General features: G+C 41.8%; 1 protein-coding gene across 1 annotated transcript in view; it reads left to right on the plus strand.

Moving 5' to 3' along the window:
• Window positions 1-20,679, plus strand: part of spock1 (SPARC (osteonectin), cwcv and kazal like domains proteoglycan 1) — a 97,633-nt gene that overhangs the window by 55,220 nt on the left and 21,734 nt on the right. The window contains exons 5-7 of the mRNA XM_047584811.1: window positions 4,118-4,198; window positions 16,590-16,704; window positions 20,000-20,132. Of these exons, the coding sequence (XP_047440767.1) occupies window positions 4,118-4,198; window positions 16,590-16,704; window positions 20,000-20,132 (329 nt within the window). The remainder of the gene's footprint in view (window positions 1-4,117; window positions 4,199-16,589; window positions 16,705-19,999; window positions 20,133-20,679) is intronic.

The raw sequence follows: 20,679 nt of genomic DNA on the forward strand, positions 1-20,679 counted from the left end.
AGAGCAATTAAAAACATTAGAACAGTAAAATCAGCATACATAAATACATAGATAAATAGTTGTTGTTGTTGTTTTAAAATGCGCGTTTCCTCTGCTTTGGATTTTTATCTGAGACTTTTGAAATTAGCTTCATTTATAAGACATGACATAGATCATTATTGAAAGACTGATCTTATCATCTGGAGGGAAAGCCAGGGTTTCTGTCAAGAAAACGATCCAGTGGAGACCAGAGACTCTCATTTTCCTCAGATCTATGGTTCAAATGGTTAAGTCAGTTTTTCCAAAGGAATAAGGGTACGTCCCTCGGGGTGTAATGAGTAGACCACCTCACCAAGATATTTTATATATATATATATATTTTTTTTTTTTTTTACAAGAACTAAAGGAATTGTTAGCAGAGGTGCGGTGAAGTCTTTTTCTTTCCAGAGAAGACACGAGACATTGAGCACACAGGGGAGCGGACGCCTGAAAAGCATGGAGACACTTTGGTTATTGCTTTCACTGTCCACCCACCTGTTACTGACTGCAGCAATCTGGAGTGAGGGTGGCTCCCCGGTAGTCATTACAACATCAGCCACATCCTGACAGTTACCTTTTCTCTTCCCATTTACAAGGAGGCAGAAATACCTGCTGTCAAGGAATCTCTCGCATTCACATACGCCAACTGAACCTAGTCGTTGGCTACCCCTGCAAAAGAGGGCGGATCACGCATTTCATCACACGCAGTTTTTACTTCTTAAAGTGAACCGCAATAACAAACCCCTATATTTACTGGCCGTCTTTAAACGCGGTTAACACTTCTCCGCGGCGCACATTCTCCTCCTGTTCCTGCATGGCTCTTCTTCGTAGCTGCCTGGACGTCGGCAAATCCCAAATCCTCGATGTCCTCCGATTCTGTTCAACTGTCTTCCAAAGTCAAACTCTGAAATTTTATTTATTACTTTTCACATGTGCAATAATTTCTGCTCAATCCCATCAGTAATGGTTGGAGGGCTGCACTGAACAGGCTTTCAAGCTTGAGCGGAGAGACAAGAGAGGAGGAAGAGTCCTTGGCAGCCGACAACAGTTGTGCTGTCAGAAAGACCAATGTTAGAATCAGTATTCTGCCTATTCGAATCTGGCTTCTTGTATATGGGCATGCCCAACAGATTTGTGAGCTCGTGATTCCAATGCATTATCCAGAGAGGCGAGTCAAAGGGAGGATTACAAATGCCAGTCAGTGCCCCGTTTATCACAGCCAGTCCAGAGGAGCACAGGAGAGTCAAGCTGGCGCCAACACACAACCGCAGGACACAATCTAGACAACGGCAGAGAGAAACAATCCGTTGTGAATAAGTTCACAATTTTCAGGTGTTTACTATTCCTCTCTGTCCTAATTAGATTAATGAGTAAATGGTTGCCATGGGAACTGTTTTGGCAGCAGAAATCAAACTCATTTGGGAAGCACCCTGGTATGGCAGTGCCAGCGGCAAACAATGCTCTGAAAATCTGGAGCTGCCAAATTGCCAATCAGCCTGATTAGACATGACATTGTGTTTTCCCAGCAGAGTGCCTGTCGTCGCTATGTGTTTCATCAGCTCTTTATCCCAACTCAAGCCGCTGTCTGTCTGAAGATATGTTGTCTGTCTGCTCCCATTTCTCATCGGCCCATCGCTAATCGCTCCAAACTTTGTCACTGCCTCTTAATACATTCTCATAAAACTGTCTTTGATCTGGGCCCGGAGGAGCTAAGAGAACTAGACGACGGAGGGAAACTGATAAGAAAAGAGGCAGATGGGAAAATAAACAACTGCGAGCACCACAGGTCTGCTCTGTATGAAATGGAGTGTTAGCTGGAGCAAGAACAAATATCTCGTTTCAGCGTAATGCGCTAAGGGTTGGTAGCTCGCTCTCGCGGCGTTCTTTAAACATTGTTTACCGCTCTGATTTAAATGGCTCATTCGCCACATCATAAAAAGTGACTCAATATCCGCGACCCTCGGCTCAGCCCTTATCTCGCTCTTTCAGAGGGGTGAGCTCTCACATTGTCGAGCCTCGGCGCATAAATGGGATTATCAGCTGAAACGCACGCATGCACGCTACAGTGATTTCAGGCCTCGCACCGTAAATTAACCAGTCAGACACACAGAGGTTGTAATCAATGATACCTGGAGCCCTGCTGAGATGCAAGAAAATACACGGTCGCGCCAAGGGTACCGTTAATTTAATGAACAGATAAAGCTATTCATATCAGCAAAGCAGTTTTAAAGATTTGTGCATCCAGGTTTGAGAAGAAGGACCGCAATGGAATGAAGGTGGCGGTGATAAAGAAAGGGTGAATGTTGACAGGCAGGACCGTGGTGAGTAAAGTGAACTATCACTGCCCCTGAGCATAAGGTTTACTGAGGCTGAGCCAAAACCAACGGCAAACCAAAAAAAGCACAGAAAAGTTGCGAGTCAATGGACTGCGGCGCATGTGAACGGTGCTGAACAAGCTGTTTTCAAGGGGACACGCACTCAACAGTAGATCACACAGAGAGAGGGGAGGCTGGATGTGTGCATTTTGATTCTGCTCTGTGTGCCCAGGAACCAATAGAGTCCCCAGATGATCACTGCAAATTAGGATAAACAAACTTCAGAGGAAGTGAGCAGACAGTCGGCGCTAGCGAGCATAGCAGGAGCCCTCGGGCTAAATGCCAGCATGCCAAAGCGACAGTGGCATCAGAGACTCTCTGGGGAGGGAGGAAGTGGGAGATACAAAGATTTATAGACAAAAGGCCCACAGAGAGCACTTGAGAGAGATTGCATGAAGAGAGGATAACTCGGAGATAAGAAAGTCGCCCCATAATGAGGAGAATAAAGGTCTGGCAAAAAGGAGTGTATGGAAAAATTGGAAGAATAATGAACAGAGGGTCTATTGACAGAAGTTAGCCTAAGTTTGGCCCCACACACACACACACACTTTATTTCCTGGCCATTATAGCCAGTCAGTCCACGGTCAGTCCTCACTCAAACGCCTTGCTCCTGCTAACTAAAGGAGATGGATGAGTTCAGGGAGTTAATCATCTCAGAGTGTTGATGTCACAGCCCACAGAAAGACATGACAAACTCCCCGTACCTCAGCGTTTGACTGCCTCCTCCCTGAGGCCCTGCTGCGACTGGCTTGCTTTCATGTGGGATGTTATGGTGTTCTGCATGCGTGTGTGTGATGGAGAGGAAGTTGTAATGTTTATAGCTTTCAGCCGAGACAAATGATGCACATTCTGCTGTGCAGCACCGCCACCACGTCTGTCTAGGGATTTTTAAACAGCGCCTCTTGTGAAAAATGACTCGATCACGAGTCGATCCATATTTATGGTTCTGTCTCACAGGTCTTCACCATAGCCTGTGCAGTGGCCTAACTTGGACCTCTGCGTTCATGTCAGACACTCAGTGACTGGACAAGCACAGAAAATTCTATACGAACTATCTACTCGGACGTTTTCTCCATTTGTGCATTGCAGTGATTTACCACTTTGTTGTGGGAGTTCAAACCAAGACTTACGGAGCTAGAGACTCACAGTATATGTGGAATAACGTTTTGAGAAACATAATAAGCATGGCTCAAGTTTAAAACTGAACTAGCTTACTCATTAACATGTTTTTTTTTTTTTTTTTTGAATGCATACAAACCCATGATTACAAAGTTTGGAGGTTGTTCTTGGTGACCATCCACTGAGCACAGATGAATGAATTCTATCTATCCAATACATCTGATAAGGATAAGCTAAGCTCCATGGATGGACAGTAGCTGCATTTCCATTAAACTTTCTCACAAAATAAAAGCGTTATTTCTAAAATATCGATCAAGTACTTTGTACATGTTTCTATCGAAAGGTGAATGAGCTGTAACTCTCGTAAAGTCTCCTCTCGCGATATCTCTAAATTCCCTTAAATTTTCACCACACAAGACGTCACTTTGAGGACCTCAAATGAACTGTTCACATGATTACAGTGACGGGGAACTGCAGAAAAAGTGTTTCCATTGCACTTTTGTATTAAACTGTTATATCGATCAATTAAAAAAAAAAATCCCCTCATGAGAGCGTAAAAATGTTTTAGCTGTTTTACTTAAGAGGTTTTTCACAATTTCTTTCAGAGCGAGTGGCCGAACCTGGCAGATATGGAGACCCAGGAACTGAAGCCCACTCCGCCTCAGCCAAGAAGGCAGCTCAGGATGGTAAGTTAATCATTGTCATCAGTGTAGGAAATCCTTTTTTTTTTTTTCTTCTATCGATCGCTGTTTCCTGTTTCTGGAAGAGGTACTGTCAGCCCAAAGTTGGCCGACACTGTAATTATCCTGATGATTCGACTGTTCTAACCATTACGGGCAGTTGGACTATACGGATCTCAGTTCTCATCGACTTGTCTCACAATGGAAAGATCCGCAGACTGATCATAGCTTATCATCGGATTTCATGGCTTTTACATGCTTTGGAAGACTGGTTTTCACAACATAACATGACATTACATTGACCAAAACGGCGTCTGTAATACAGCAGTGTTTAGTAGAATTACTTCCACGGCCCTGTTTCAGATGGTATGTGGAGATGAGATGTCAGTATGGAGGAGAGAGATAACCAAGCTCACAGCTTGTCGTCTCAACCAAATAAATCGTGACTAATTCGCACAGAGTGATCAAAGCCAGATTCTTCACTAACGTGGAGTCATTTCACGGATTAGCTTCAGTATCAAAGTATTTTTCTGTTTGTACAAGATACCACGTAACCTGACATTTAGAAATTGGCCCGTGATAAACACAAGTAAAGCTTTACTCGTGTTTCTATTTTCAGTTTCTGTTGATGTCTTGATATGCTTGTGACACGTTTTCTTCTGATTGTCAAATGTTTACCCATGTGGAGGCAAAGTTTTTAATTCTTTATTAACTGGTTCAGTGTTTGAAAGGACAAAGAAACAAGTACAGGCAAATGGATTTTCTTCTTATTTTCTTAAAAAAGTGTGTCCATTGACATAAGGCATTATGCTGTTATTTATATATGCATTGGCCTGATATTAGTTATTTTAGAGACAAAGCTCAGAATCCTGAAAGTGTGATCTGTTTGAAGCAGTGACAGAGAAATCTCCAGTAATAAAAGTAAATAAAGACATCCAGATTATTACTTTAAATACATGCAGCTCCTTATACACTGACAAGCTAAAAAACAAGGTTGCTACCCAGATTTAACTAAACAAATAGGTACGAGCCTCCTGTTGGATAATTACTGCATGGACGATTATCTTTCAGCTGGCAACAAGTTATTTAATCCCAACTAATGCAATGAGTAGCTTCTCATTTCTTAAACATCTGTTGTCCGACCACGGGATGTGTCTCTCGTGGTTGTTTGTCTGTTACAGAAGGGTCAAATCATCATGCATCAAGCAGAGAAAACATCTAAGGAGATTGAAGCACAAACTACTAAAATTGGCTCCAACATGGAACTGTCCAACACGTTATTAAAAACTGGAAGGGTAGTGAGGAATCTTCGCCTTCGAGGAAGAAGTGTGGGCGGAAAAAAATCCTAACTCGTTTGGTGAAATCAAATGAAAAAAAAAAACACAGCTGCCACATAGCCTTGAGAAAACTACTAATCAGTGAGGCTAACCGGGAAAAAACGGCTTCAGTTTGATAGGGAGCATAAAGATTGGACTCTGGAGCAATGGATGAAGGTCATATGGTCTGATGAGTCCAGATTTACTCTGCTCCAGAGTGACGGGGCATCAGGGTAAGAAGAGAGGCAGATGAAGTGATGCCCTCATCATTCACAGTGTCTACTGTACCAGCCTGTGGGGGCAGTGATGTGATCTGCGGTTGTAGCAGTTGGTCAGATCCAGGTTCAGCAACATTATGCCCAAAGTATGAGGTCAGCTGACTACCTGAAAATACTGAATGACCAGGTTATTCCATCAGTGGATTTTTGGGGGGTGTTTTTCCTAACATAGGATCTGAAACATCTGAATCTGAACACAGAGTGAACTGTATAGATGTTTATGAAAACAAACATTTTGAGAAAAACATCGCTGTGCCACCCATTGTGTGAATTATGGTCCTATATTGAGTAAGAAAGACAGTCGGAGAGGGTATGTTTTTGGCTGTGGCTACCTTGGGATTGACGGTTTAGTAGCGTTCATAGTGTCATCAGAATCTCATTCAGATCCACATGTCGCTTCTCCATCCTCTTCTCCAAATATTGCACTGCGCAAAGAATAAACCGGAGGCGTAAAAATGCTTTTATACAGTATTTTATGTAGTAGCAAGTACTTGCTATCTAAAAACATACAAAGTGGATTAATTAATGGATTTATTCTGTGGGTGGTCCTAATGAAAAACACTAGATTGATACATTCCCAGGTATAACAAGTGCTCTCATGTGTACTCACCATGGTAAAAGCCACAGTAGTTGTCTTTACAGAGCTGCGCTTTTCATCTCAAAAGCATGTGCACGAGGAACATGGCGAATCGAGACCCGATGAAAATGCTCATTACATTTCCACAGAAGATTAGTTCTGCCGCTAAAAAGATCCACATTGCGTTGGCAAATGAAAAACTAAATTGGGAAGCAATCGGCAATTTAAAATGCAAATTGAAATGTGACTGATGCCGTCTGCAGGCACACGTTTAGTTCGGTTTGATGGCTAATTACAAAAGCAGTGACTCACATTTCGATTCGATTTAATGTGTGATGAACAACCTGGTAACAATAACAATAATCCACGGTATCAATGATCAAATGCTCAGAGAGATCGACGAGCCACTTTCTTGTGTTCACATCCTTCAGTCAAATATTTGAACAGACCTGAGGTGAACGTCTGGTTATTTGTAGTTATTTGCAGGTTCTCTTGTTTGTTTTTTTAAGTCCTCCTGATGATGAAAGCTGTGTCAGTTACAAAGCTTTAGCGCCATGAATCTTTTAGTTTGCAGAGAACATTCTGTGCTCTCTCTCCCTCAAAGAAAGCGAAATTCAAAGATAGAAAATGAAACCTACTTTCACCTGGCAGCGCCTTTGTTCCTGGGTAGAGTGAACAATCGCAGTAAGTCACGAAACTCAGACATCTTAGTAGCTTGGGTGGAAGTGAAAGTGTGCCACTTTTGTCGATTCCTCATGTGCATCACTCTTATCCCCTTTATATGGAGCAAAATGTGTCATTTTGTAATACAAATACAAATCTCAATGCCTCAAATCTTTCCTGGTTTGCTTCACGGTTTGAGTGGCAATAATCTTCCTGTGGACATAAAGTGTTTGCGCAGGCTTTTTCCTTCTTGCTACAGCACAGTCGCAATACTGAATAATTTTTTATTAAAAGATAATATAGTATACACAGGATTAAACGTCAGCTGTTGTCTGTGTAATGTTCTGGTGGAAACTGGTTCATGACAACGGCAGAGTGGATGGAGGAGAAATTCAGCTCTGATCCACTCTGTGCTTACAGAGAGAGAACACTTTAGATTAATGAGTGCCACAGCCTAGGACAGTGCAAAAACATTTAATTATCTCTGACACTTGAGGGCGAGGCAAGAGGTCAGATCTGTCGGCATGTGTGTGCACAGGAGACAAAAAAAAAAGAAAAAGAAGAAGAGCTCACAGGCGTCAATGAGGCAAAGAATCGTTGCGTAAGCTGGTGGTCTTTTGCTGTGACCTCTCGTGAAGGTGATAGAGGTTGAGCTGACAGGAACGCCTTGTCCGCCATCAACACACAGGTAAGCCGTTAAAGGCCTTGATGATCTTTTTTTTTTAAAGCAGAAGTAAATGGACATTGGACATCAATTGGAAATTACTAAAATGGAGGTAAAAATCCTTAAGGATTATATATAATTATATAATTATATATAAGAGAGGCCTCCATGCCACTGCTGGCTAATTACGACTGACGAATTATTAACATGTCAAAAACGTCAGAAACGTTTTATAAAATTACACGGTAGCGACCTCAAGATTTGCACTGTGGCTTTACATATGGCATTGTCGGTCTGTTTCTTCCACAACATGTCTCATACTGCATTATCTCAACACTTATCCGGCTATATTGGTACAAATGTTTATGCTCCAAATGTGTGAATTCCACACATTTGCTTTCACTGACTGTTTTTGTGGGGTTTTCTGTAACTTTGTGGTCTGTAGGCAGATAACAAGTGTTGCCACAGTCACCTTGAAGGTAATCTGATGAGTGATTACTGATTACTCCTGTAAAAAGTAACTAAGTCACCTTATTAGTTACGTTCAGCGGTTACATTTTGTTTGTTTTTTCCCCCCTCAAGGGAGGCAAACCTCGAGCCTTTGGTCTCCAATCTGGGCTTCTGACCAGTACTCCGGTAGCAAAAGGCAAAAACGCTCACCTCTCTCCTCCCTCATTGTTGTTGACCTTTGTGTCACTGCATGGTGTTACAGTGAGCTGTCCTCATGCTGAAAACGTGACTTGTTGCACATGTGACTTCAATAACCGAGATGCAAGTAACGCACAGTAACTTGGATAAGTAACTTTAATAACATGCACATGAAAAAAAAACTATCGGACAGGAGAACTTCAGTGCATGTAAACACGTTACTCATTACGAGTTCTCATTATCTGATTGAGACACCCAGATAATGTGACTGGAATTCGGTTTTCTCTGCCATGTATACGCCTTAATCACAATATTGATCGGATAATGTGAGTGCGCTTGCACCAGAACAAAAACATCCAAGGAAGTCAGTCGCAGAAGGTAAAAGGAGCCGCTAGAAGAACCGTCTGAGGGATAGCGCGGATCTTACCTGCACCAGAAGTGGCGCGAACATTACGTATGAGATGAAAAAAATATACTATTATGCGTCTGGTTGTTGTTTGAAATGCCGGTCTGCCGCATGAACGACTCTTGTTTATTATATGACGTAACAGGTCAACCGGAGAGTGAGCCGTATTAACGTGGTATTAACTCGCTGAAAAGACACATATCGCCACCCACTGTGGAGGAGGAGAACAGTTATTCGATTTTCTTGTGCTGCATGTAAACTGGGACAAGGACTGTAGTCGGAAAGTCGAATTTTGAGCATAGCTCGATTAAGCTCTGCATGTAAACACGTTAGATTACTTGTTGCTGGGAAAAAATAGTCAGATTTGCAGTGACATTTGCAGTTACGGACTTCACTGCAACAACCATTAGATGTATTACTATAATTAATTCATTGATCATCTGCCACACTTCTTGATACTATTTATAAAACTTTAGCGTACTCAACAAAAAGTTAAAACTACATACTTTTTCCGCATTGTTTCGATGGCAGTGGCTCCACTTCCAGCCTGGAAGCAACTTAAATATAAAGAGTTTAGATTATCATTACACAGCATAAGGTGGCCTTGTGTATCTGTTCCTTTCAAAGAGACGTTCAAGTTACTGGCTGATTGTAATACTCCACTCATTACTGAGTCTGATTAGATATGTTATTTTCTTTCCTTCCTGCTGCTGTTGCTCTATGACTCCACAATTGACACTCGTGATATGTGCAATATTATTACTCCTTGAGGTTCAACACTGTCACTGTTCACTGCTGAACTTTGTGCAACCCTGTGCAATATTTATTTTCCAACAAACATTATCTGTTTGCAATTAAATACTTTTTTTGCAGTTCAATGCTTTTTTTGTATATATGCCAGTACTTATATATTGTTTATTCTATTCTATTTTTTTTATCTTATTATTTATCAGTTCACTCTTTATTCTTGCTAATTTTCTGTCCCTATGTATTCTACTGCAAACTGCAATTTCCCCATTGTGGAACAAATAAAGGTTTTCTTATCCAATCTTATCCAATCTAATCTAATCTAATTTATCACACGTGAAATTTGGTAAAGACCTTTGCGTTAACGGGGAATCATACCAGACTCAGCTGCCTGGTCAGCACGCCACACTTTGCTGTACCATTTTCGTCATCACAAAAGTGCATCGTGCAAAAAACTGAAAAAGAACAACTCTCAAATGCATCTCGGTTCCCATTGTTAGCTTTAAAGAGCCGTTCAGTAGATTCAGTTCCTCCACCATCCTCCACCATCGCAACAACAAAGTTTGTGTTGCCGTAAAATGTTTGAAAGTGAAATCCTGCGTATACAACACACACTGTTGGTCACATCGGAACCTGGTATAAGTGCCGTTATCCGGATCTGTCTCGTTTTTAATTTCTACATGAGTCATTGTTCACGCCCTCTGAAAGCCAATCGTAGACGTATTTTCTATGCGCCTCCTCTCTCCTTTCTTCGTGGCGATGATTCGAGTTGTAAACCAGCTTTGTTTTGACCGTGACAATTGCCAACCTGCACCTGAAATTAAAGTCTCTAGCGGGGATGTTGTCCTTAAATGCATCTTTGCTCCTTCACTTTGAAGCTGTCTTCAAAGACTGTTTGATTATTTGCTTTCATAGCGTCCTTTTTAAAATTGCTTTGCTTCCGGCCATAGTATCACAAAGCATCCTCTTACTGGGATTCCAAGAATAAAGTGTGAGCTTGCATATGTGCTCATGTGCATAATGGTTGTGTGGCAGTGATGAATATTTAGCTTGTAAGCAATAGTCAATAGCCTCTCTCTCTCTCTCTCTCTCTCTCTCTCTCTCCCTCTCTCCCTCTCTCCACCTCTCTCTCTCGTAAGCCTCTGTGGTTTCTTTTCTGACACTCAAAATGGAGCGGCCTGTTTATCTTCTCCATTCCTCGGCTACATCCACAATAATACAATTTGCCCGTGTTTTCAATAATTAATTTTCTGGATGGTGAATCCGATCTATCACCACGTCCTCCCAGAGGCCCTCTCCCGCCTCTTTCATCCCGCCGTCATTCCTCTCTGACATCCCCGGCTCCGGGGCCTCTCTCAGGACAAACAGCCAGGCCCCGAGGATTGTTCACAAAGCAGAGAGAGGAAGAGATTTCAATCTCCTCCCGACCCGTTTGTCTTTCAGCTTTGCCTCACACGCCGCCTCTCGTTCTTTCTCTGCAGGCCCCCCCAGGTAAAAGGGGAAGAAACACCTTTTTAATTAGTTTATCAAAGCCCGAAAGTGATGCTCATTTTTGTAATAACGGTTACGAATTTGTCCTTGGGGAGCGGTTGTTGGAGCTGTTGTTTATTTAATTTCAGACTTGTTTATTTGCTATTAGGAATAAAGTAGTTGGGGAGAGAACAAAGGAGCAAAGTGGCGATAAGGGCGCGAACACACACCCGTCCACACGGGCTGCTAAAGCACCCAGTTGACCCATGTCCACCTCGGCAGCCATTTATTTTAGGTCACCATGTACCTTCTGACAGAGCTTGTTGGCAACGCGGCCTCTATCATAGGACTCTATCTTTATTATCCAATCACTGTGCTTTATTCTGGCTTTCGTCCAATATTAGAGGACACGGGATCTTATCTTCCATCCTATTCATCCCTTTACTTTCCTCTTTTATTGTCTCTGAAGGACCACTGAGTTTTATAAAAAAAAAAAAATAAAAAATGTTTACAGACACTGATGTTATTTGCTTTTCTACTAATGCAATATTGAGAAGATATGTTCAGGGTTGGATCACTTTTTTTTTGTGATCATTATTTATTTATTTATTTTTTTCTTTGTTTGCCATTGAGGCCAATAAACTGCCGTACTTGCAGTTTGCATGAATGAATATGAAATACAACACCGTCCCTCTAATGAAGTTATCAGTGATTCGGATCAAAATGACCTTGCACATCGCAAAGTCTTGTCCACTTAAGTTCCCCACTATCCCACTGGGAGTGTTCGTCTAAACAAATAATGGTAACACTTACTGACCGTTATTGAATGGTTGCTCAACCCGTTTTCAATTACACTGAGTAATGACTCTGGCCTGGTGTCCTCGTCATACCACCTTAACTCACTCTGCACCAGTAAATGGGTCAAATGCGATGGATGATAAGTTGACTTATGAATATGCATAAATAAAACAAACAAAAAAACAGTTATCAAGGTGTTCAATTCAGAATTTAAATATTTAGTTTTACATTTTGAAATCATTGCTGTATCCTATTATTGTGAAGATGGCAGTATAATATACAGTATGATGACCTGGTAGCGTCTTAACATGTGTCCTAAGTGATAATATCACAGACATCCAGCTTTAACTACATGTTTTCACCTTGCATTAAAGTTCATCTCCATGCATCTCAAGAGGTGTGGTGACCAATTTAGAATCACCAATTAACGAGATTCAATTCAAGATTCAAGATCACTTTATTGAGGGAAATTGTTTTGTCCAAGAGTCTCAAGATGACAGAGAACTTGTATGTGACATATGAGTCAAGGGGAAAAAAAAGAATAAGATAAAAATAAAATAATAGTTAAAAATAGTGTAAGAATGAGGAAGTGAAGTTACAAAAAATAAACTGAAAATATACAGTCCAATCTACAATCACAGACATGCGATATATAGACATTTTAAAGTATCTCAGTCAACATCTAAGTGTCTTGGATGTTGGGAGAAAGCCGGAGGACCCGGAGACAAAGGGAGAACATGCAAACTGTTCTCAGAAAGACCCCAGTCAGACGTGAACTTGTTGCTGTGAGGCAAGACCTCATTTAGGGAGCGGCGTAGTGCAGACAGATGCTTTCTCCTATCGCTGGTTCAGAACCACAAACAGAGCAGTTTGTTGTTAGAGACCTGCATGAATGTCAAATTATAACAAATTAGAACTCAAAAAATAATGTTGCTGCTGCTCTGTTTGTAGCAGTGAAAGAAAAGCCTTTGTTAACAACAGCAAAACGAGACACTGGTCATTACTGAGGAAGTACTTTGCATACATCAACATGAACAAACCACTAGTTAATACACTCAGAATAATGACAGAATTACACATAGCCCAGTAGTAGGTATTCTGTCATTTCATTCATTCAATTGCTGTTATCTTGTTTACCTTTAAAAGTGTGTGTGTTTTCATGAGTGAATTAGGCAACACTCTGCTGCTTATGTTTATGCAAGATGTCATCAGCTGAGTAGGCAGCCTGTTAATACCGGGCCTGAACAGACCCAGAGGTGCAATGCTACTAAAGCCTGGATTTGAATATTTTGTTGATAACTTTTAGCCACAGTGTGGCTGAAAGGCTCCTGCTTCTGCCTCTAAGACTAAGTAGCTTATGGATCCCTTACAGATGCTGCGCACACACGTACAGTACATTGTTATTCGGAGTGAGCTTGAAGAAGATGACTTTGATCTTCATGTTCAGTCAAATGAAACTTATTTTTCCTGCCAACAGGCGGCAAGACATTTGATTTCAGCGGGGAATATATTTTCTTTTATGTACTTGCTGTGCTCTGTGAGCATGAGCTACCAACCCAACGAGTGTATTGATCCCTCCACAGCACATAAAGGCAGATCTTACCAGATTGTTGCTGGGTTTGCAGCAGCAGCGCAGCAACAAGGCGCCGTCCATGTCAACACATTTGGAAAGCCCAATTGTAAAAGTTATAGATTTTGACAACGAGGTCACAACCGTGTCTCTCTAGCATATATATACAGTGCTCAGCTCGCAGCTACATAGGATGTCATAAGCGGATAAGTGCCCCCACTGGCTGATTCAAACATGTATGGGGCAGGGGTCTCCATGGCACCTGCAGAAAAGGCACAAATGCTCTCCTGAAAAGTGCAGCAGCAGGGACAGGCTTAAAAGCAGGGGTGAAATGAACAATCTGCGTCGTACTTTGACCTGAAACGTAAAATTCTGTGGATATGGGAGACATACATTAAGTTGCATGAACATACGGGACCTTTAACAGCAGTACACGTATATAAGTTTAACATTTTTTTAAACCCAAAAACAAAGTTTGCATTCAAAGAAATGAATGTGCACCAAGTTGACTTCAAACAGAAGATGTTTGTGTCCGTTTGTTTGTGAAATGCTGGTCTCACCCCTCCACACCCAGGGTCTTCAGTCATCCTTACACGTCCGAGGACGATGACTTAGCGCATTACTAGTGGTGTTTATGAGTAGAACTACTGTTTAATTTATTCTCCTGAACAGTCACAATATTTACCTCATGCTCGCACACACGGGAACAAAAACCTTCCACCTGTTCGTTTGGTAAAATCTGATCAGCACCAGGCGACCTCCTCTGTTTGCATAAATCAGTATGATTTTAAAATAAAAAGTACAGCGTGGTCCGTGAAAATTAGGCACTTTGGAATTAATTGGTATGCAAAGAGGCTTGTCAGGTTAAATTGCTTATGCCTATTGACTTATCCCACACACATACACACGCACGCAAATGAGAATAAGTCATACTTAAGATAAGAAAGATGAGGGGGGAATAAAAGCAGATGAGAGACTCATATTGAGGAGAAGTGAAAGAGAGTTGGCAAGTGGGTGCTGCAGTGCTCCTGCATTACAATTGATTGGCTGGTTTAACCACCAGCGCTGCTCACTCAAGCTTTAAATGGATGGATAAAACTCCCTTTTACCCACCACTCTTTTACTCTCTCCTCTTCCTCATCCTGCCATTATCACCTTTCTTTTCTTTTCGTCTGCCCTTTCCTCTTGTGCACTCCCTTCTCCTCCTTTTCTCTTCTTTACCATATTCCTACAGTATATTGTTGTGATTACACGCTGCGGTATTTGCTGGATTCATGACAGTCGGTGCTCGAACGCACACTTCAAACCCTTTTTGAGACTGTTTCTTCATTAGCCAATTTGATTCTTGCTCCCTGGAAACAGGGTGGTGCCCCGAGGTTTGCTACTCGTAGTAGCTATTTATAGATATTAATGAATATTCCCTCAATTATTAATGTTTATTGCCAAGAACCCTACTGGAGCCCAACAGTATATTCCATAAATATTCACATATGAATATACGCCGTGAATGAGAAATGTTCACGGTTATTTTTGCCACAAACTGACATGCTTTACTGCTTGGTAAGAGAGCGTTATCTTGCCAAGAACTTCCGCACAGCACATGTTTTGCGTATATGCGAGTGTGTGGGCTGATTAACTCATTCGTTTGGATGTGTGTTTCTGATTTCCAATTTGTCTGAGATTGGAGGTCACGCCATAATCCCAAATTGTCCTCCAATCCCCCGTTAACCAGATACAATCAAGGACTTTTTCTCCTTCCTCTCCCACTTGTTCCTCGTTCCCCCTTCATTTCTCATTTCCCGGTACTGGTAATGCCCCTTTTTCCGCTAACCGAAATAAGATGGGCTTCCTCCAGCGCTGATAGATGGAGGGTGAGGACGGGCCCAAATCAGCAGGCAATAGAAACACGTTGCGCTGCTGACAGCTATCGGGTGGAAGGCTGACATGTCATCTTTTTGCATGCCGGAGAATATGAGAAGGCACGCGGGCATGTAAATGTGTTTTTGCATCTGAATATGTGTTTCGCACTTGTGACAGGTGCGCGCGATGAATCTCCTCCCTTGAGGCTATCCGTGCCTCGCCATCTTTGCCGCGCCGCTTCTTGCGCCTTTACCTCAAAGATAAACAAAGCTCTTTCATATTCTCCGGCACCCCCAGATACGTTCCGAGCAACATATGCCTACAGTTTCCCTGTGCAGTTCTTGTAGACAATTGGAGAGATTACGGCGTTCCCAGCGGCGAAGAGGCGATAAAGTGGCATCATGTCAGAGTGTCTGGCTGATTTCACGCTGATAAACTAGTATGTAAACAGCAGCGCCTCCTGTGATCAGGTCAGATACCGCTCAGCAGCAGACACCAGCTGTGACTCCCACACAACCCATTAGGCCCCTAATGGAGACACGGCCACTGTCGTTTTATGATGTTAGGAGCCACATGGTAATGACGGGTACATAACACCGGGCTTTGATCTGCACAGCCCGTACTTAGTCTTAATTAACTTGAGATTTGAAATCATTTTTAGTGCGGTTTAAAGCCCCGTCTTTGATCTCATTTTATCAGCTTTGTCTTTTTACTTGGCTTTGTTCATTACGAGCGCTTTCATCTTTTCTTCAGTACATACTGGCTACAAACTATGTAATTGTCAGGATCACCCTCACCACCAGTCCAGGGTCCTCTGCCTGATGTTAACCTGTCTCCTCTCACTCTGTTTTTGCTAAAAGCTCTTGTCTCTCCCCTTTTTTGTCTTTTTTTTTTCACCCCCCGACTCTTTCCCCATTTCTATTTTTTTTTTGTGGGGCGCTTTTCTTCAGTCTGTCAAAAGAAAGTGGGTTTGCGGTGTTAGCCTAGTGTGAAATGACACAATGCTCAGAGTCAATGAGCTGCTCTGATCCTTTGTCATCTTGGACACCAGCCAGCTGTGCCTGGTTGCCGCAGCGATAATGTCACAGTGGAGATTGATTTGGATGAAGATGGGGTCGACGCGCAGAGAGAATAGTCCTCATTAAGCGACTCACAACGCAGAAAACTCTACGTTCGCTTCGTACCTTTTGCCATTCTTCTTCTTCTTCTTCTCCTCCGACTCATTATTTTCCCGATCGCTTCAGAGGGAACGCCGGAGTCTGCCGGCTGTAAAACCAAAGCGAACAGCTCGGTGTTTTGCTGCATCAACTCTCGGCTTTGAGTCACACGTCTGCTCTGCGGTTCAGTTCTGAAGTTTGTCCCCGCTCTCTCTTTCTCTCTCTCTCTCTCCTTCTCTTCAGGCCCAGATGTCACCAAGGATCCGTGTCTGAAGGTGCGCTGTCCTCCTCACAAGGTGTGTGTCAGCCACGACTACCAGACAGCCGTCTGTACCAACCACAAGCAGCCAGGCCACAGGTAAGAGATGTGACGCTCCCAGTTATGTTGCGACAGGCCTCACTTCATCACTGCTTTGTTTCTCCATGATTTTCTCTTCAGTTCATTAGGTGTACTTGTGAAAACAAATGCATTCTAATATAACGGCCTAGCTCTAAATCATCATTAAGGATGATGTATTCAACATTTCTTTCAAATAACAGAGAGCTGTTGATTCCACTTTTAATTGCGGAGGCTGTGGTTTGTAGTGCTATTGAACTGTATTGTGTTTTTATGTTTAAGTCAGTGGGCAAGGCTAACAAAAAAATCCATCTTAACACCACCACAAATGACATCCTCCAAAATGATGATACAGTTAATTTTTTTTTACACTTTTTAAACATGAACTGAACATTAGCACTCATGAAGGAGCTTTTACTTAATCAGTGTTATATTAGAGTGGATTCATTAAGCGGCAGGTGAGTGGAAAAATAATTGACTTTAAAGATTTGTTTTGGGGCTTTTCATGCCTTTTATTTGATTGGCGAAGAGTGAAGTGAAGAGGCACGGGAAGTATTGTAGAATGGTAGCGGGGCCTGCTGCTCGTATCACTAGATTATCAAATTGCCAGTTCTAAGTAGCAATTTATCATATTAAATAGCAACATTACATATGGAGTTGCGCAGAGCCCAGAAAGGAGACATTCAGTTAAGAGTGCAGTGCTGCATAAAAAGTACCATCCAGACCAATTACAGACATTGAGCACGTAATATGATAAACACGTTTTAACCGCGCTTTACAGCTGAGGTCCATCCACGAATAGAGGTAATGCTCAGTTTTTGTAAAATTCTCAAAGGTCTTTCAATGTTAGGGTGTTAACATTGGGGTTTTGAGTACAGTCAAATACAACATCAGGACAAATTAAAGATCGGGGCCACCTGCAATTTAAAAACTGTTTGAGTGGTGGTTGCTGTAATGAGTATGCCATTATGAAATGGAATTGGAATAGGACCCCCTACCTAGTATATGTGCTCCATATTAAACTCGACCTAGTGCTAGCCATAAATATACTAAATTATTATTATCATCATTTTGCATTCAGTATTATGCTATCCATTAGCCCTTTACTAAAATGTGTTGGATTCATGTTGATGTGTATATATATATGTATGTGTGTGTGTGTGTGTATATATATATATGTATGTATGTGTCTGTGTGTGTCTAATCAACCAAAGATAGAAAGTTAAGTACAATATCCCGAATAACCATCACAGCAGATTATAGAAACGACACCCAGGAGCAGTATGAAATAAAAACAACATCCTGCGATTTGTGTGTCAGCGCTTTGTGAGGATCCAACGAGCTTCAGTGACACAGAGACACATAAATATTCTCACCACTAATTAATTTTTTATCTGTTTGCTCTGTCGCCACCAAATTTGTTTGCGTTTTCAACCATTTCCAGTTTTAAGGGTTTTTGCGTTTTTCAGCTCAAGAAGCATTTCTCCAAAGAAACATCTGAATGTCTTTTGTCGCTGTCTCGTGTTTAATTAATTTCCCCAAGTCATTAGCTTCTAAGAATCGTGGGCTTTAATCCCTTTTCTTTCCGTTAATTACAAGTCCTATTTGCTGCCTAATGTGTCAAATTATTCACCTGGAATCTGCATTGTCCCAGCAGAGCAGCGGCACCACACACCGAAGCTTTGGTCCATGTTTTTTTCGTTGTTTGTTTGTTTTTTTTTCCAGCTACAAGAGTTCAATTAGTTGCGGTAATTAGCATAACACTGCTTCGGTGTCTTCCCAGAAGGCAAATACAAACTTTGTGGCTCTCGAGCTATTTTTAAACTATTATGCAATGCAGTTAATGGTACACTGGTGGTACACCACAACTTGAACGAGTCCTGTACCGTATACGCTTTGATTTTTCCTTTTGTGTTATTTCATTTCGTGAGGAGATTATTTTGTGTCTATCAACACACAGCAAACGAAGCAGAATTATTACAGAGGCTGACAGGTTTAATTTGCATGCACGTCTGTTCCACTGTGATGGGGTCAAAGCAGATCCATAGAAACTCTCGGTAGGGTTCTGAGGTACAGTGGTGTATATATACGAGAGGGGGGGAAGGAAAGAAAGACGCAGTTATCACGTTTGTTTGAGGTGAACATTCGGTAGCTGCTTAACGTAAAATATTTTTTTTTCCTCTCAGTGATCGCGCACACGCCCTAATGACTAACAACCCTTTTGCGTGCTCGTTCATGAATTTATGCAGAAACCGAGGAGAAGCAGTGGATTAAATGGGAGCTAGATAAGAGGGATCAACCTGTTTCATTGTGTTAAGATGATAACACGGCGTTATCTATCAGCGCTGTGCGACGTCTTCTCTGCTGCGGCTCAGACACTGAGAGTCACGTCTCTAACATAAAAGGATGTGGCTGACAGGCTGCCTGGGATTTGAATATTACAGTTTTACACAGTGTAGATGTTGCTCGGGGGAATGAATGATAAGCTATTACTTGATGTGATTTTACCGAAATTACATGCTTCGTAATGTCATAGTTTGAAATGATCTTTATTCCTCTTCCTTGGTTGATGTGGTATTGGAGAAAAAGTGTTTTTTTTTTAAATTACAAACATGTGTTTTGTGTCCATTCATTTTGCTAAAGATTGTTGCATATTGTGTTGTACGTGTTAAAATGACACCATTTAATGCTTAATATTGAGCCACTGAAACCAGCACATATTTTGAGAAATGAATATTAAAGCCAGACAATGTGCAGGATCTTTTTTTTTACGCCATCATTCAACTTGTGCTTGCCCCAGACCTGTCACGTATTTGAAGACTTTCTTCAATTTCTAAGCAATTTTTTGAAAAAAAAAAAGAAAAAAAAAGGCGAACGACTGTGGAACACCTGTTCACTTCAGTGATTAGCGTTCCCGATTTCTGCATTTGTTATTCCCCTGTAAAGCATCTGTTTGGCTCTAATTCCCTCTCTGCTTGATGGATCGGGAGGCAGTGGGGCGTTCGGTGAGAGCACTTAGATAGAAAATTGCTGCGAGATTCGGATCAAACGTAATTACACTGGTTATTGAAAAGGCCTCCTTGGACCAATCCGGATCTGCTTCATCTGACCCCGACAAACAAGAAACACTGTCTGTTTGGTGGAGAAGTGATTCGTCTGGCTTAAATAATATTTATTTTCAAAAAGTTAATACAGCAATTTTCCCCGAGAAACACCATTTATTTATTTTTTGTGCATTTTCACTGTTGTTCCGTCGACCTTCTCTTTGTCTTACAGAGTCATTTCATGACTATAAAATTGATTCTCTCTTTGCCAGTGTGAAACCAAGAAAAGGCAGCACAGGCCACAAGCACAGGCTGGAAGCTGGTTCTCATGGGAAATGTAGGGTCTGCTCTGCCCTCCAGTCAACTCCTGTATGCGGCTCAGATGGACATACCTACTCCTCTAAAGTAAGACATTTGCTTCTGATTCACCTTTGCACGTTTACCTTTAAATGTTTCATTTGCTCTAGCGGACTTTTCCCCTCCGACTCCTTCTAATCCTGTTTCCCCCGTGCTGTCACATTTGACCGTGTTCACCTCCACCGCGTTGATTTCTGCAGAACTATTTTTGTAGTCTGTTGGGCAAATGACCGAGACCAAGGGCAGCTATCAGAGGCATTCGCAGTTTGTTAGAAAGCATCTCTGGGCATTTTAGGAGAGCTCTCCAGCGCCCATTATCCCATCCGACTCTTGCCCCGTTTGCAACCACCAGCCTCTGCTCATAATATCCTTCTGGGCTGCAATTTATGCACAGCCACAAAACTCACAATGTCAGGAAAGAAGACAGTCAAGGTTTAACCTTTGTGACTAGACGGAGAAGCATGAAGATTGATTTTTAGTGGCAGAAAATGACCTTAAGGAATGAGACCACGTCCTTGTTATAGCATACTTCGGGTCAGGGTTATTTTTATTGACAAACACATTTATATAATGCCATTGTCCCTGTGTTTAGCCA

The sequence above is a fragment of the Mugil cephalus genome, chromosome 5 (genome assembly GCF_022458985.1).
Source record: "Mugil cephalus isolate CIBA_MC_2020 chromosome 5, CIBA_Mcephalus_1.1, whole genome shotgun sequence".
NCBI classification, from domain to species: Eukaryota; Metazoa; Chordata; class Actinopteri; order Mugiliformes; family Mugilidae; genus Mugil; species Mugil cephalus.